At 41.6% G+C, this 18,588-nt stretch overlaps 1 protein-coding gene across 4 annotated transcripts in view; it reads right to left on the bottom strand.

Annotated features, from left to right (window-relative positions):
• The window catches only part of KIF3A (kinesin family member 3A), a 108,068-nt gene that overhangs the window by 65,942 nt on the left and 23,538 nt on the right, over positions 1-18,588 (bottom strand). For all 4 annotated transcript variants that reach the window (XM_040344630.1, XM_040344631.1, XM_040344633.1 and 1 more), the window contains exons 3-6: positions 14,722-14,866; positions 14,392-14,476; positions 2,124-2,229; positions 1,494-1,633 (exon numbers count right to left, since the gene is read on the bottom strand). In XM_040344630.1, the coding sequence (XP_040200564.1) occupies positions 1,494-1,633; positions 2,124-2,229; positions 14,392-14,476; positions 14,722-14,866 (476 nt within the window). The remainder of the gene's footprint in view (positions 1-1,493; positions 1,634-2,123; positions 2,230-14,391; positions 14,477-14,721; positions 14,867-18,588) is intronic.

Genomic DNA, 18,588 nt, shown 5'->3' with positions numbered 1-18,588 from the left:
TGCGACTTGTCTTGCGATTTGGAACTGTTAAATCACATGACAAATCTCACGTGTGAGAACGAGGGCTAAAACCTAGAAACTGACTGGTTACTATGTACAGCTGCACCAGATTCTGTGTGCACCAGTTTTAGTAAGTCTCCCTGATAATGTGTTTTCACACTCTTTTGAAAAGCTAAACTTTTGTGTCATAAGGCTTTTACTTAAGTAACTAGAAAAATGCCGTATACAAAGCATATGTTTGAAAATTTTCAAACAAACAAAAAAATTTAACAAAACAAACCTAAATACCTTGCCTTTAAAAATTTATTTCCACTTCTGCAGCCCAAAGAGGGATAACACACAGTTAGGGTTTGTTAAATTATCCCATTCACATAGCTATGCATTGAGATAAAAAGCCTTCTGTGAGCAGTAGCCCCCCTCAGCTCCCTTAACGATTACCTGAGGTTCCTCTCTGTCCAGTGATGTCCACGGGCGTCTCAGCCGTCCCAGATTCTCCTTCCTGATCGGCTGAGACACAGCAACGGCGTCATTAGCTCCTGCTGCTGTCAAAGTCAGCTAGACAATCAGGGGAGAGAGAGAGCGGGGACGAGTCGGGGCTCAGTGTCTGACTTGACACAGGGAGCTGTGACTCCGCTCGAGTGCCCCCATAGCAAGCTGCTTGCTGTGAGGGGACTGAACAGGAGGGAGGGGCCAGGAGCACAGAAGAGGGACCCGAGAAGAGGAGGATCCGGGCTGCTCTGTGCAAATCCACTGCAACAGAGCAGGTAAGTATAACATGTTTGTTATATTTTTAGGAAAATATATTTTCTGAAAAATCCACAACTGAAGTTTTCTCTTAGTAAATGTTAAGGAAGGGGCTGAGGAGTTTGCTTACTTTGCTTAGAGTTTTTACTAGAACTAAAGCAGGGTATGCACAGGCAGTTCTTTTTTCGTTCAACCAGTGAGTTGAGGAAAAAAAAAAACTGATAGATCCACACTTCAACACAAGTGATGTTGATGCAGGGACCTCCCTGCTGAACGATTATACTTTGACAGCGGGATTCCCCTGCCAGAATACAGAGATTAGCACTGATCAAATGCTGTTTTTTCAGCATGACTGTACAGCAGAAGCTGCCTATTAGACCGGCTTCTGTTGAACAGAAAGCAGTACACACACACACACACACACACACCGAAAGTCGGCAGGTTTCTGCTCCATATTTTTCACATGGGGAATAGTGATGTAGTGGGTTAAAAAAAAGTGTGTATTTCCAGAAAACAGACAACTTCGTATCTTCCCTTCAGCGATTTACTATGACCAAAAGCTGAAATTACAGATTTTTTCAGCGGATGGCAGAGCCAGTGCAACCAAAAAATAAAATGGATCTATATAACGCTGTATTTGACTGGTCATGTTTCAGTCCTCTGCTTCATTGGTTGTATATATAGAAATCCAAATGGAATAGGAATTCCCTTTAAGACATTTTTAAAAAGAATAAAAGAAAAAGGCTTACCGCAAGATCTACAAGATGCAGTTTTCCCATTCGTACATGCATGTTGCCATCGGCTCCCTTCTCACTGCACTCTATGGTGATAGTGAAGATTGCATGGGAACGAGAACTGTGCTCATTCATGTTTGTGGCCCCAACAGACCCTGAAGATAAAAGTAAAATTTATAAAATCTGACATATAATTAAGATAGGATAATCATCTATACTGCAAAAAGCTTTGTTTTTTGTACCAGATTGAGTGAACCTTTCAGTAAGAGTACAATGGACAAAACGACTGTAAAGGATCAAAATGGGGTAAATGCCACCAATCTGGTACAATAAAGGAGGGCCTGCTAGTTAACTGCCAAAATGAACATGAAAATACTAAAAATCGGTACTTCATATTGCTATAAGATTTAATATAGTTCTGAACTTTTGTTAAGAAAATGGAAAATACTTTTAAATGTCAGAAAGTGGCAAGCAGCAGATAACAATTCTCTCCTGTAAGAAAGGTGACAAAAAGTAGCTTCTTTGTAAACTCAATAAAATCGATGCTCTAAAAACACAGCCCACCAACACCTGCAGACACTTTCCTCTTTCAAGCTAAAAGTAGAAAAGTTTGCAGTAAATCCCTGCTGAAGAAAACAAACTTACGATTTTTATGACCCAAAGTCATAATCCGGTCCATATCATCTGCATTGTTTACTACATAGCCCGATAAGTCCTTGATGTAAACTCCCACATCTGGTCTTTCTTTAACCTACAATATAAAAATAATAACAAACAATTAGTTTCACATCAGGCAAACTCACTGCCAGGCACCCAGTTCAGTGCTGCATACATAACATTCGCTAACAGCCATTCCTGATTTCTACGATTAAAGTGGAGTTCCACCCATTTAAAAGTCAGCAGCTACAAAAAAAAGTGTAGCTGTTGACTTTTAATAATCAGACACTCACCTGTCCCACAGAGCTGTGTGCTGTGAATGGCCGGGCAATCTTCTGGGACCTGTGACGTGTCCCAGAAAATTGCTGGGAGGGGGGGTAGACTTGAACTTCCTTCCGGCGCCATGGAGCCAGAGGAGGAAGTGGGAGCTTGGTGCCCTAAAAAACTGTGGCATGTCAGGGGGTCACCATCACCTAAAGCAGAAGTTCCATTTTTGGGTGGAACTCCGCTTTAATGGGCCTTTACACTGGCCCATTAAAGCAGTATTAAACCCAAAAGAAAACATTTTTTATATTGCAGCTTACTAATTCTTAGATGTGCTGGCTGTATTAGTTTTCGTTTGTAGGCTCTCTCTTCTGCTTTATATTCAAGTACTGTATGTTGCTTTTTAACGGAACAATCTCTCCTGTAAATTTATTTAGAGCCAGTTCACACAGGGGCGACCTGTCAGGCGAATCTGCCGCCTGACAAGTCACGGTCAGCTCTATTTAATGGAAACCACTCTAATAGGAACGACGCAAGTCGCTCCGACTTGGAAAAAGGTTCCTGTACGACTTTGGGCGAGACGTGCATGGACTTAAATACAGAAGTCATTTTGCAAGTTGCTTCTCAAGTCGTCTTGAGATCGCCTTGCCGAGTCGCCCCCAAAGTCGTGCCGCCTGTGTGTGAACTGGCTCTTAACGAAAAAAAACTGTTTGCTGTAACTGCCTGTCACCTGGAATTTGGCTTCAACATGCGGATGTATCTAAATCTGCTACTACATCTAACCTCCTCCAGATTAACAATGCTGCTGTCCTAATGTGTCCCTATGCCGCTTCATCCAGAGTGGATGTACTCTAATACAGGTGGTGTGTTACTGGCCAGATCAACAGGGGAAAAACAGAGGGAAAAAAATAAGAAAACTAATGCAATCACCACATCTGAGGACTGTTAAGTGGCAATAGATTACATTTTGGATTTAATACCGCTTTAACCTATAAACTAATGAGGTCATACTTTGGCTGGCTTAATTTCACATTGATCCCATTTTAACAAGCACAGATTTTACTTTACATTTTACATAGCAGGGCTCCGTTTGCTAATCATAACAGTGAACTGTAACTTTAAATGTATTAGTTGGCTAAACAAAAGACTACTGATTGCTATTTAAAATTCTGAACATATGCCTGGGTTCTGTGTATAAAGCAACATAAATCATTAGCTTGTATAACTATCAAATTTGTTAGCTTCAAAAAAACATGTGACCTTTAAATGAAAATATTAGTGCAATAGTGCCACCTAGTCTCCAAATTCAGTTATTGTAATACAGGGTTTATACAGCGCCAACAGTTTGCTCAGTGCTTTACAAAATGAAGGAAGACAGTACAGTTACAATACAATTTGGTACAACAGGAATCAGAGGGCCCTGCTCATTAGAGCTTACAAATTAAAAGGTCAAGTGATATAAAAAAGGTAATAACTGTAGGGGATGAGCTGATGGAGAAAGTAAAAACACAGTGTATTAGTTAGAAGCAGGATAGGCTTTAATAAAGAGAATAGTTTTCAGCGATCATCTAAAGATGGATAGATTAGGAAACAGTCTGACAGATTGGGGTAAGTAATTCCAAAGGATGGGAGGAACTTGGGAGAAGCCCTGGAGGCGAGCATGGGAGGAGGTGAAAAGGGTGCTAGAGAGCAGGAGGTCTTGGAGGACCAAAGAGAGCAGTTTGGTTGATATTTTGAGACTAGGTTAGTGATATAGCTGGGGGCAGGGTTGTAGATGGTTTTGAAGGTTGTTGTTAGTACACTTTGACTTTTATTTGTTGGGTGAGCGGAAGCCAGTGGAGGGATTGGCAGAGAGGGGTAGCAGAAACTGAACGGGTGGCAAGGTGAATGAGTCTGGCAGAAGCATTTATGACGGACTTAAAGGGGTTGTAAAGGTAAAAAAATAAATCCCTAAATAGCTTCCTTTACCTTAGTGCAGTCCACCTTCACTTACCTCATCCTTCCATTTTGCTTTTAAATGTCCTTATTTCTTCTGAGAAATCCTCACTTGCTGTTTTTCTGTCTGCAACTCCACACAGTAATGCAAGGCTTTCTCCCTGGTGTGGAGAAAGCCTCTTGAGGGGGGAAGGGGGCGAGCAGGCAAGTCAGGACACTCTCTACTTTGCAGATAGAGAAAGGAGCTGTGCGTTAGTGGGCGTCCTGACACTCCTGCTCGCCCCCTACCCCCTCAAGAGGCTTTCTCCACACCAGGAAGAAAGCCTCGCATTACTGTGTGTAGTTACAGACAGAAGAATAGGAAGTGAGGATTTCTCAGAAGAAATAAGGATGAGGTAAGTGAAGGAGGACTGCACTAAGGTAAAGGAAGCTATTTAGGGAAACATTTGTTTACCTTTACAACCCCTTTAAGGGGGATAGCCTATGTAAAGGTAAACCAATGAGGGGGAAGTTGCAGTAGTCCAGGCGAGAGATAACCAGGGAGTGAATATGAAGCATAGTGGTGTAAATGATTAAGAAAGGGACCGATAGCTGTGCCACTAATATTGACAAAGAAGTCAGGGGAAAGGGTACTTGGGGGGAGGAAATATTATGAGTTGGGTTTTGGATAGATTGAGTTTGAGGAAGTGGTGTGACATCCAGTCAGATATGTCTAGGTAAATCAGTGATATATGAGGAAACTGATGGGGTGAGCGAGGGGTAGAGATATAGATTTGGGTGTCATTAGAATACAAATAGTATTGGAAGCCATGAGAGGCCATCAGCTGACCCATGGAGGAGTTGTAGATCAGGAATAGGAGAGGTCCAGGGACAAAACCTTGGGGGACCCCCAACAGTAAGAGGAGTAGGAGAGGAGGAAGCGTTGTGACACTGAAGGTGCAGTGAGAAGGACTTCTGAGAAGAAGTGGGTGCTTTCATCTCAGTGGCGCTAGGCCTCCCAAACATAACCCACCCCAAGAACTGCCTATTAGGCGAATTACACCTATCATCACATGCCAAGAGACTGCTCCATATACTCTTCTTTTATGTTAAAAAAGCTATTTTACTGTCCTGGAAGGGCGCACAGACCTCTCTGAAATCCCTCTGGTTAAAACGTATTAATGACGCTATCCCACTGTATAAACTTACTTTTGAACTCCGGAAATGGAACAAAACCTTCCACAAAATTTGGGGTAGATGGTTGGCTAGTCCGCTAACCCTCTCCCAGCACTGATTGCACTGCTCTTGCTTGACCATTGATGGGCCGTGCTTCACGGATCTCTAATGTCTGGACCTCCGCTTTCGCTATATCCAGGTATTATACCTGATGCTTTTAGCACTGCGGACCAGTTTCAGCAGACATGTTTGGCCGTGTGTAGGCCCGAGCGGACCATTTTCGGGCGGATCGGACAGGTTTCCAGCGGACAACTGTTTCCTGGACTTGCTTTAAAACAGTCCGCTGGAAACCTGTCCGCCCGGACATGTACGGTCGTCTGTACAGACCTACCGTACATGTCCGGCCGCCCGCCATCCCTCGCATGCGTTGAATGACTTCGACGCATGCGTGGAAGCATTTAAAAGGCAGGCCCGCCCACGTCGCCGCGTCATTGTCGCGGCGACACCGTGGACACGCCCCGCGTATTGTTTACGCGCAGACTTCTGTTCGATGGTGTGTACAGCCATCGAACAGAAGTCCCCGGGCAGACATGTCCGATGAAAACGGTCCGCGGACCGGTTTCATCGGACATGTCTGCTCGTGAGTACAAGGCCTTAAACCTAATAAAAATATCTTTAAAAAAAAAGAAGGTGCAGTGAGATAGGTACAATTCGAATCAACGTAGAGCCCAGTCACGGAGACCAATAAAGTTTTTTTTTTTTTTTTCAGGAGGGGGTAGTCAATTATATCATAGGCAGCGGAAAGGTCCAAAAGTAGGAGTATGGAATAGTGACCTTTGATTTTAGCTGTTAGTACGTCGTTTGTGAGTTTTAGGAGAACGGTTTCTGTGGAGTTTTGAGGGCAAAATCCAGACTGAAGAGGATCAAGGAAGTTATTCTCGAAGAGGTGGCAGCTCAGTCAGATGTAGATTAGATGTTCAAGGAGTTTGGAGGCAAAAGGAAGTAAGGAGATGGATCTTAGGTTAAGATTGGTGTGGTCCGTGAGGCCTTTTTAGGTGTGGGGGCGACTAGTGCATGTTTTAGAGGTTTGGGGAAGATGCCAGCAGAGATAAAGAGATTGAAGATGTGCATTAAAGAGTGTAGGACAGAGCCAGAGAGTGACCGTAGTATTTGTGAGGGATCAGGGTCCAGTGGGCAGGTGGTTAGGTGACTTCCTCTATAGTAGATGGGTTAAACTAGGGAAGTATTGATTGTGCAGGTGGACAAGGAGTGTAAGATGAGGGCGATATCTGTACAGTGGAGGTCTCATCACAAATTGTATCAATCTTATTTTTGAAGTGATTAGCAATCTCCTAGGCAGTGAGTAAGATCAGTGGGGGTAATGAAGGACAAAGTAGAAAGTAAAAGGGTAGTAAAGAGTTGACTGGGACTGCGTGAGAGCGTGTTAATGAGAGTGATAAAGCATGTCTGTTTGGCAGTGTGGAGGCAAGAACTGTATTTTTGAAGGACAGATTTATATTGGTTGAAATCTTGATGGGACTTAGTCTTACGCCACAGATGCTCAAGAGTGCAGCTATGTTTTTTGAGGCTTATGGTATTGTCCATTTTCCAGGGTTGTAGCAGTCTGATTCTGTGTGTATTGAGGGAGGCCAATGTGTCCAGGCTGGATGACAGTGAACTGTTGAAGACAGAAGTTGCCAGGTTGGGGCAGGACAGGGCTGAGAAGGGGATGGCAAAGGTTTCTACAGATAACTGTTAGGTAGTTGGAAGGCAAGGTGGAGGAAGACAAGGAATGAGCGACGCTAAGAAGGTGGTGATCAGAGAGAGGAAGAGGAATGTTGGAGATGTTGCAAGGGGTGCATAGGTAGGATAATACAAGGTAAAGGGAGTTGTCATCAGAGTGAGTAGAAGCCTGTTTAGAAGTAGCAGGAGCATTGAGATTAACATGGATGTTGAAGTCACTGAGAAGAATTGTGGCAATTTCAGGAGAGAGAAAATAGGGTAGCTAGCCAGAGAAGTCATCAAAAAAGCTTGATACTGGTCCAAGATGCCGATAGATCCACAGTAATTCTCAAAGAAACTGAAGAGAATAGACAAATACAGTGAGCTTCAAATGAGAAGAGGGACAGAGAGGGAAGTGGATGAAGGACCTGAAAAGTGCTTTGAGGGAATAGGAGGATTTCAACGCCACCTCCCTTCAATTATGCAACTCTGCCACTGAACCTGGTAGGGGAAGCATAGAAGGGTACAGCAAATAATTATCATTTTACAGATATAGGCCACAGGTATGCGTGTGCATCAGAAATGGAAGGTCTGCTTTAATCACCCAAAAACAACTTTATTTTACAAACTGCACCATAATATGAATGGCAATAATATATAAAAAATATATAAAAAGGTACTACAGCGCTATTACTAAAACCATATAAAATACTAAAGATAAGCTGCAGACACGTGAGGTGCACAAAACCAAAGTGAATAAATAAGAAAATATTGTGTTGCGCTGATAATCAAGTAAAAAATTGCATACATATATATATATACACACACCATATACATAAATAAGAACCCCCTACACCTCAAATCAGGGAGGTATATGTGCAAAAGATAAACAAAAACCACTCAAAAACTATAATGTGAAAAAATTCAAATAGAACCAGCAAAAATAGTTCATGGAAAAAACACAGTTCAGTACATAGGCTAATAGGAGACAGGTGTGAGATCCACAGTCCTTTGGTGTGCAGCTGTCATTATAGCAAAAAAAAAAAAATAAAAAAAAATAAAAAAAAAAATAAAACCTTTTCCTTCTGGACTCCCCGATTAACACAGGATATCAGCCGCTCATAAGGAGAAAAGAAAGATATATGGTGCAAATAACGTAATAAAATGGGAAATGAACCCTGCAATACAATGATTGCACTCACGGAACCTCGATGGTAAAAAGGCTCAACTGCAATCAGTCATTGAACGCCGCTCAGTGCTACGATCTCCTCAGAAGGACGGATTCGACCGTCGATCGCGTCACTCGGCTTCTCCCCCACGCGTATCGTCAATAGCCACTTGACTTATTCATGGGTTGCCATGTGACCATGTCAGCAGTCTATTTATACAAGCTGACAATGGAGGCAAGAGCAGAGGGGTGGATCCTTCACATCATTGCCGGCTGACTGGTGCGCTTTAGCCACAACATTTTAATGTGATCTTTACAAGCAAATAAAATACATATATACGAGACCATTTGGAACAAATTAAATGTTAAAATACATTATAAAATTCATTTATGCAACCTTCATTATGAACAACTAATAGCCTATACACGTCACTGCCTCCAGTGGTGAGAAGAATAAATACACCTAATATTACTCAACCACTTTCAAAAATAAATAAAAGAAGGCATAGATAATCACCCCCCCTAGTGGGTGATAGTAATATTACAAGAATTACTATAGACATGACATACAATGGAAGGGGATAAAAATCCCGCATACTGGTGAATCTTCACCAAAAAAAAACACATGATCAGCTGATCAATAGGTTATAATAATAAACCCAGTCCATAAGATTATTAAAAAATATTAATAACAATATATAATGATAAAAATATATTGATAAAAATATATATATATATTGATAAAAAATATATATATATGGATAAAAAATATAAAAATGTATATAAAATGCCCCTAATTAGAAATCTGCGATGAAGCAATTGAGGTCAAACTCGATGTTAAGGCCATTAGGTGCCAGGGTAGCCATCTCGTGAATCCACCGAGATTCACATTTACTCAGCTCCCTGACTTTGTGACTCCCCCTCCAGTGGGGTATATACTTGTCTATGGCCCAAAATTTTAAACCTCTTGGATCATTATTATGGCATTGTTTGAAATGTCGTGAGACATTATGTTCATCACAACCTTTTTCAATGTTTTGTACGTGCTCCCTAATCCTTTTCCACATGGGTCTCTTAGTGCGTCCCACATACTGCAAAGAGCACGGGCACTGGAGCACATACACCACCCCCTCAGTCCTGCACGTTATTAGCTCTTTTATTTTATAGTCTTTTTTGGTCACATTAGATGAAAAACTGGAACATTTTTGGCCATTTTGATTTGTCTTCCTACATGCAAAACAGCGTTTGCAAGGGAAAAAACCTTTTCCTTGCCAAAAAGTCAGAACCTCCTTTTTATTTGGGGGGTCTGGGACACTTTTTGCAACTAGATCCCTTAAAGTGGGAGCTCTTCGATACACAACTTTAGGTGCGGCAGGCAATACATCCTGGAGCTGCCTATCAGCTTTTAAAATCGGCCAATGTTTCCTGAATATTGATTCTAGTTGCCTGTGTTGTACATTGAAATTTAGGATGATAGGTATTTCTTGTTCCACTTTTGCAAACTTTTTTTTATCTGAAATCAGGTTCTCTCTTGATACATTCTTAACTTCCTCAATCTTTAGTTGAATAAAATCTTCACTGTAGCCCTTTTGTGTAAACTTAGAGCCTACAAATTTGGCCTGATCCATAAATGTATTATCATCCGTACAGTTCCTTCTGATCCGCGTCAATTGCCCTTTTGGTACGTTGATCAGCCACGGGTCATAATGACAACTGTCTGTTGGGATGTAACTATTACGGTCTACTGGCTTGAAGAACGTTTTGGTACTTATTTTCTGATTTTCCAAGGAGATTTCTAAATCCAAGAACTGGATAATCTTATCGCTTATAGTATAAGTGAGTTTTATATTTTTTCCATTCTTATTCAACTTTTCAAAAAATTCTCAGCACCCCCAGCAAACTGGTGCACATCCCCATAATAATTATTATTATGATAACAGAAGGAGCCCGGTGCATACGCAAAACAGATATGAACCACTTAGCACCTATAGGAACGAAGAAGACTCACGTTCCTCTTTTTTAGAATATCGCCGGAGCGACAAGACCCCACCTCGGTACGAACAGTTAGATCACGCCCGAAGCCCCAACGAACCAGGGGGTGCAGAGGGGGACACAAGGTCAAAAAGACGGAAAGTACAGTAGGCGAGGGTATCTATAACCTAAGTGGAATTGACCTTACCCCTGCAGAATTGATGACATTAGATAAGGGTTTGAAATTTGCCCCGAAACGGAATTTAAATAAATTTGATGCATATGTTGATGTTCGAAAATTTGTGCGTAAGCTGAACATTAAGAAATATATGCTTAATCAGCCTGTTAGGAATCAGGCTGATAGAAACATGGATGAAGGTAGAGTTCAATATAGCACTCTTAGAAACAAATCCCTCTTTAACCCTCAGGTGCCTAATAATCACCATATTGAGGTATTCAGTAAAATGGTCCTGAAAGATTTGGATAGCCTAAAGGTTAAACGCATACCTGACCCTATGATTATACATAGGGGGATCAAGGAGCTGGAGAAGAACAAAGGAATCATTATAAGGCCCGCAGATAAAGGCGGAGCAATTGTGGTCCTTTCAAGGGAGTACTACTATGAGGAACTGGATAATCAACTAAAGGACACTAATACGTATATTAAACTTAAAGGGAACCCCACACGAGAATATAAAGAAGAATTGGCTTATCTGGTGTACAGAGGGAGACAAAAAGGGGTCCTGAATAAGAGAGAGTATAAGTATTTGGTGCCAGACACATGCAGGGTACCTATCATATATACAATTCCCAAGATACACAAAGATGCTAAAAAACCTCCCGGGCGACCAATTATAAATGGCATTCAATCCATAAACTCTAGGTTGGGTGAATATGTGGATCGTTTCATGCAACCATTGGTGCCCAAGACTCGAGCGTATCTAAGGGATACAAAACATCTTATACAAATCTTGGAAACTATTAAAATGGAGACGGGTGATACCTATCTGCTTGCCACAGCAGATGTGGCCTCACTTTATACGGTGATCAACCATAAGGAGGCTATTGATGCGTCCAAATGGGCCTTGGATAAATTCAGCGACTTAGTGTCCAAGCAAAAACGCTTTATTTTGAGGAGTCTGGCCTACGGTTTGCAACACAACTACTTTTGGCACAAATCGGAATATTTCAGACAGCTTAACGGAGTAGCTATGGGTGCCAAATATGCACCAAGTGTTGCCAATATCTATATGGCAGAATGGGAGGAGACTGCCATATATAATGATTCACCGGACTCTTTAATAGTTTACAAAAGATTTATAGATGACTGCATTGTGTTATGGAAAGGGGATGACACCTCACTGAAACAATTTTTTGAAAAGTTGAATAAGAATGGAAAAAATATAAAACTCACTTATACTATAAGCGATAAGATTATCCAGTTCTTGGATTTAGAAATCTCCTTGGAAAATCAGAAAATAAGTACCAAAACGTTCTTCAAGCCAGTAGACCGTAATAGTTACATCCCAACAGACAGTTGTCATTATGACCCGTGGCTGATCAACGTACCAAAAGGGCAATTGACGCGGATCAGAAGGAACTGTACGGATGATAATACATTTATGGATCAGGCCAAATTTGTAGGCTCTAAGTTTACACAAAAGGGCTACAGTGAAGATTTTATTCAACTAAAGATTGAGGAAGTTAAGAATGTATCAAGAGAGAACCTGATTTCAGATAAAAAAAAGTTTGCAAAAGTGGAACAAGAAATACCTATCATCCTAAATTTCAATGTACAACACAGGCAACTAGAATCAATATTCAGGAAACATTGGCCGATTTTAAAAGCTGATAGGCAGCTCCAGGATGTATTGCCTGTCGCACCTAAAGTTGTGTATCGAAGAGCTCCCACTTTAAGGGATCTAGTTGCAAAAAGTGTCCCAGACCCCCCAAATAAAAAGGAGGTTCTGACTTTTTGGCAAGGAAAAGGTTTTTTCCCTTGCAAACGCTGTTTTGCATGTAGGAAGACAAATCAAAATGGCCAAAAATGTTCCAGTTTTTCATCTAATGTGACCAAAAAAGACTATAAAATAAAAGAGCTAATAACGTGCAGGACTGAGGGGGTGGTGTATGTGCTCCAGTGCCCGTGCTCTTTGCAGTATGTGGGACGCACTAAGAGACCCATGTGGAAAAGGATTAGGGAGCACGTACAAAACATTGAAAAAGGTTGTGATGAACATAATGTCTCACGACATTTCAAACAATGCCATAATAATGATCCAAGAGGTTTAAAATTTTGGGCCATAGACAAGTATATACCCCACTGGAGGGGGAGTCACAAAGTCAGGGAGCTGAGTAAATGTGAATCTCGGTGGATTCACGAGATGGCTACCCTGGCACCTAATGGCCTTAACATCGAGTTTGACCTCAATTGCTTCATCGCAGATTTCTAATTAGGGGCATTTTATATACATTTTTATATTTTTTATCCATATATATATATTTTTTATCAATATATATATATATTTTTATCAATATATTTTTATCATTATATATTGTTATTAATATTTTTTAATAATCTTATGGACTGGGTTTATTATTATAACCTATTGATCAGCTGATCATGTGTTTTTTTTTGGTGAAGATTCACCAGTATGCAGGATTTTTATCCCCTTCCATTGTATGTCATGTCTATAGTAATTCTTGTAATATTACTATCACCCACTAGGGGGGGTGATTATCTATGCCTTCTTTTATTTATTTTTGAAAGTGGTTGAGTAATATTAGGTGTATTTATTCTTCTCACCACTGGAGGCAGTGACGTGTATAGGCTATTAGTTGTTCATAATGAAGGTTGCATAAATGAATTTTATAATGTATTTTAACATTTAATTTGTTCCAAATGGTCTCGTATATATGTATTTTATTTGCTTGTAAAGATCACATTAAAATGTTGTGGCTAAAGCGCACCAGTCAGCCGGCAATGATGTGAAGGATCCACCCCTCTGCTCTTGCCTCCATTGTCAGCTTGTATAAATAGACTGCTGACATGGTCACATGGCAACCCATGAATAAGTCAAGTGGCTATTGACGATACGCGTGGGGGAGAAGCCGAGTGACGCGATCGACGGTCGAATCCGTCCTTCTGAAGAGATCGTAGCACTGAGCGGCGTTCAATGACTGATTGCAGTTGAGCCTTTTTACCATCGAGGTTCCGTGAGTGCAATCATTGTATTGCAGGGTTAATTTCCCATTTTATTACGTTATTTGCACCATATATCTTTCTTTTCTCCTTATGAGCGGCTGATATCCTGTGTTAATCGGGGAGTCCAGAAGGAAAAGGTTTTATTTTTTTATTTTTTTTTGCTATAATGACAGCTGCACACCAAAGGACTGTGGATCTCACACCTGTCTCCTATTAGCCTATGTACTGAACTGTGTTTTTTCCATGAACTATTTTTGCTGGTTCTATTTGAATTTTTTCACATTATAGTTTTTGAGTGGTTTTTGTTTATCTTTTGCACATATACCTCCCTGATTTGAGGTGTAGGGGGTTCTTATTTATGTATATGGTGTGTATATATATATATATGTATGCAATTTTTTACTTGATTATCAGCGCAACACAATATTTTCTTATATAATATGAATGGCAATAGCTGACTAATTTCTAAAGGCAACCTGGGCATCTATCAAATACTTCCATAAATAGGACCTAGTTGTAATCAGGTAGCAACTGACTCTGTACTAAGATTTGTAGGTAAAGTTAATCCAGGGTAAATCCGATTGCCTCTCGGGGGATCAGGAAGGATTTTTTTCCCCTGCTGTAGCAAATTGGATCTCATGCTCTGCTGGGGTTTTTTGCCTTCCTCTGGATCAACTGTGGGTATGGAGTTGGGTGTATGGGATTGTACTGTGTTTTTTATTTTTTTTGTGGTTGAACTGGATGAACTTGTGTCTTTTTTCAACCTGACTAACTATGTACAGTCTCTAATATGGCGAATGACAGTTTCTAAATGAAAAAAACGTTATCATCCCCACCTCTAGTCTCTGTGTCTGGTCTTTACCGAGCAAGTCCCGTACTTCCTCATTATAAATCTCCAAATAAGACACTCTGACCAAAAACCTGTAACATACAAGATAAGAGAAAGAAATTCATAAACATTTGAAGTGGACAAATGACACAATCAAACAAATTAAGTGAAATGTTAAAAGAATGCACTGCAAAATATTAACACAAAATGGACCAGGTTAGTAATGAACCCCTTGAAGTAATAAAGTTGGTTACAGAACAAGAATAAAAAGCTCTATGGTTAATGGGAGTGGCCCATCAATATTGTATGATTTTGGGCCGTGATATGGAAAACATACCTTGTATCTCCCTCTGCCTTAGCAATATGACCAAATACGTGAGCAAATGAATTAGGGATGATTCCTCTGAGCTCTGGAACAGCCCGAACACCTTCCATGGTAAATGTTTTACCAGTGCCTGTCTGTCCATAGGCAAATATAGTACCTAGAAGGACAAAAAAAAAGTTTTATTAATCACCACATGATGTTATGGAACTATGGGCCCCACAACAACTAGATGAACACAACTACCACACTTGGGCAAAACAAAAGAATAAAAATGATGAACATTATATCACCTGAGGGCTCTTGCACATGGGCATTATTACCTATACAGCATAAACACACTGCATATTTTGGAGCCTGGAATGTGTCAGTGCTGCATACAGCCACCCATAGACATGAATGGGGGAAGGCGGCTGTACACTACTTGTGTCAAGTGTCACACGTGAACAGGGGTTGGTTTACTAAAACTAGAGTGCAAAATCTGGTACAGCTCTGCATGGAAACCAATGAGCTTCCAGGTTGCTTTTTTGTCAAAGCTTAATTGAACAAGCTGAAGTTAGAAGATGATTGGCTACCATCATGGGCGTCCGCTGAAATTTTTTTAGGGGGGGGGGGGGCTTCGGCAGCGGCGATACACAGTCGCATTTAACCCTTTCTTCAAACGCTAGCAGGGGTTAAAAGCGCCCCGCTAGCAGCCAAATAGCGCAGCTAAAACGATGGTAAAGCGCCGCTTTTTAGCGGCGCTTTACCGATAACGCGGCAGTGTGAAATAGCTCTTGAGATAATTCAGCTTCACTCCATGCCCATATAAATATAGCCTAGAGAATGTACAGACTCCCCTTCAGCACAGACCTGTCCATTCAGCACAGATGGACCCCCCTTCAGCACAGACCCCCCATTCTGCACAGACCCCTTCATTCAGCACAGATGGACCCCTTCAGCACAGACCCCCCCATTCCACACAGACCCCTCTTTCAGCACAGACCCCCCCTTCAGCACAGATGGACCCCCTTCAGCACATAACCACCTTCAGTACAGACCCCCCCTTCAGCACAGATGGACCCCCCATTCAGCACAAACCCCCCCTTGAGCACAGACGGACCCCCCTCCCCCATCTCATTCAGTACCTCAGATCAGCCACCAGCGCAACACAGGCACAGCAGGTGGGGGAGGCGGCTTCACTCTGCTCGCTGTGCCTGTGTGACATCCAGCCTGGGATCCAGCCCCTTTCGATTTTTCCAGGGGGGGGGTCAATTGCCCCCCCTTGCCCTATGGAGCGGATGCCCATGGCTACCATGCACAGATGCACCAGATTTTGCACTCCCCAGTTTTAGTAAATCAACCCCAGTATGTCTCCAGCGCAAGTAGTAAGCACTTGGGACATTACATCTGTATGCCCTACTTTAAGCTAGCCTTTACCCATTCAGGTCTATGGGAAGCTGTACACAGCAACAAGACATCCGGGCACCAAAATACACCAGTGTGGTTTCTCTGTATGGGCCAATGCGCCCATGTGCATGAGCCCCAAAAAATATATGCCCAGAACTGGTGTCATAGCTTCTATAAATGACCATCTCATAAAATTGTACTACTACAAAATAAGGCTGTTAATGAGGTACTGTGACGGGAGGGCCCGTGGAACCCAGAATCCCTTGGAAAGTATGGGATACCATTGTTCCAGCTCCCCATGCACCTCTTATGTCTAAGTCACCCTGTGCTATCCTGGCACAGGGTGACTGAGAAAATATATCTTGGATTACTTAAAATGGGGCAGTAATCTTTATCCACAATATCTCCCAGGATATATGTAAAGACTATTCTTGGTTTGTTTGATTCTGAACTCAACATGTTAATGGAAAGAGCTGATCACATTGGCCTCTGTACAATGTAGGAGACGGGCTGACTCCTGCTGAAGCTCCCGCTAATGTGAGAAGGTGTCCTGTGTGTATACTTATGATCATTTATAATCTACTGTGTGAAGCTCGGTGACAAGTCTCATCTGTAGTGAAATCCTGATGGGCACGGAGTCACATCGGCTGCCCTAAGGAATTTGTTAATTAGCTCATGTTAATGTATTGTATGAGTAATATCAGCAGGAGGGGTGAACCCCCTCTTCTACTGTATATAAGACTTGTATTCTGGTTCTAATAAGGAGTCCATGTTCAGCAGACAAACAAGTATCGTCTTGTGTGCTTGTGAGCAGTTTGTTGAAAAGTAGGGGGGGGGGGGGACCTTAAGGCGGAACCTCACCTTTGGGTGGAGCTCCACTCTAAGCCCCTTGTTCACACATTCAGGGCACCCTTATAACAAGGAGGGCAGGCAGGTAGCTTATTAGGCTCTGTTAAAACCATGCAGGTGTGACAGAGCATGCGCACGTTTTTTACGTTGAAAAATTAGGGCAGCCCATTCTTGTAAATGGGCTGCCCTACATGCAAGAAACATGTAAAAATAAGTATCTAACCCTTTTTAAAAATGATATTTTGCATTGGCAAGATGCATGAAAGTGTCATTAAGAAATAATCTGCTAACGGGCGTTTTTGTGCATTGTGGGAAAGCATATGATTTTGCACGCAGACCCGCAGTGAACAAGTGTGAACAAAGCCTTATCCCTGCACAACAACAGACACTTTGTGGCACTCGGGCAGGACTTCTACTTTAAAATTTAAAATGCCCAACTGATTCACTTGGAGCATTAGCCCTGGTTCACACTGGGCTGCGGGAGTGAAGCCGTGCGAGTTCAGCTGAACTCGCGCAGCTTCACTCCCGCTGGCAGTCCCGATTTCGGCCGCGATTTAAGAGACATCTGTGCAGGTTTCTGCACAGATGTCAATGTAAATCGCGGCCCGAAATCGCAAAAAGTAGTACAGGAACTACTTTTTGAAATCGGTGCAGCGCCGCAGATGCGGCGCCGCACCGATTAGGACGGTGTCATTGCCGTCAATTGCCGCCGATTTGAGATGCGATTTCACATGTGAAATCGCATCTCAAATCGAAGAAAATCGTACCCAGTGTGAACCTGGGCTAAAACTGATATTTTGACTTCACATCGCATTGGGTGCCGATATTTCTTTTCTGGGTTTTTATTTGTATTCCATATAGCCTTTAAATATAGTGGATTTTCAGTAAAACACATTCTGCATTATCTCCTGGCCTGTTCAGTGTTTTCAGAATACATTTTAGATAAGTGAAGTGAGGCCAAGGGCAGCTGCAGAGAAGCAGCACAAAGCGGAGTTGGTAACATTTTTCTGAAATGAAATCCTGGCTCACCAGGCCTGGCATGATGGTCATTCTGCATAATTCACAGCTGGACAAAGTTTTCTTAGAACATTTGTTCACCATATGATACAGTTAACATTTTTATACATTGTCTGTTTTTTCAGGGCTAATGAGGATAATAATAGCCAGTAGTGAATTCCTGACTCTGCCCTTCCCTTCCATGGGTTCTCACTGTTCCTACTGAGTACTGGATTCTCAGTATCAATGTAGAATAAGTGACATAACATTTAGAATATGAACCTTTGTAATGTCTTGGCACATGGGCAAACTTGGACATTTACAAATAGAAATCTTAAAAAATTATATAAAACAAATCAGTGAGTGATCTAAACGGTCTGCTTCTACTATTCTACTAGGGATGCACTGATATATCTTTTTTTTATTATTGGAAAAAAAACACAAAAGGTGGCAATAATGGCCACCAAAAAAACACGCGGTTTTGCAGAGTTTTTAGAGCGATCATATGGTGCTTTTTTCATAGGTCATGTGACGCAGAAACCGCATCAAAAACGCAACACTGGTGTTTTTTATGCATTTTTGCAGCCTTCTTCAGAATCCCTTAAAGCTTACATTACCATGATTCATAAAACATCGGATGAGGTCAAT

The sequence above is a fragment of the Rana temporaria genome, chromosome 3 (assembly GCF_905171775.1).
Source record: "Rana temporaria chromosome 3, aRanTem1.1, whole genome shotgun sequence".
NCBI classification, from domain to species: domain Eukaryota; kingdom Metazoa; phylum Chordata; class Amphibia; order Anura; family Ranidae; genus Rana; species Rana temporaria.
Note: the sequence above shows the minus strand (reverse complement) of the source record. Positions and strands in the feature narration are given on the sequence as shown.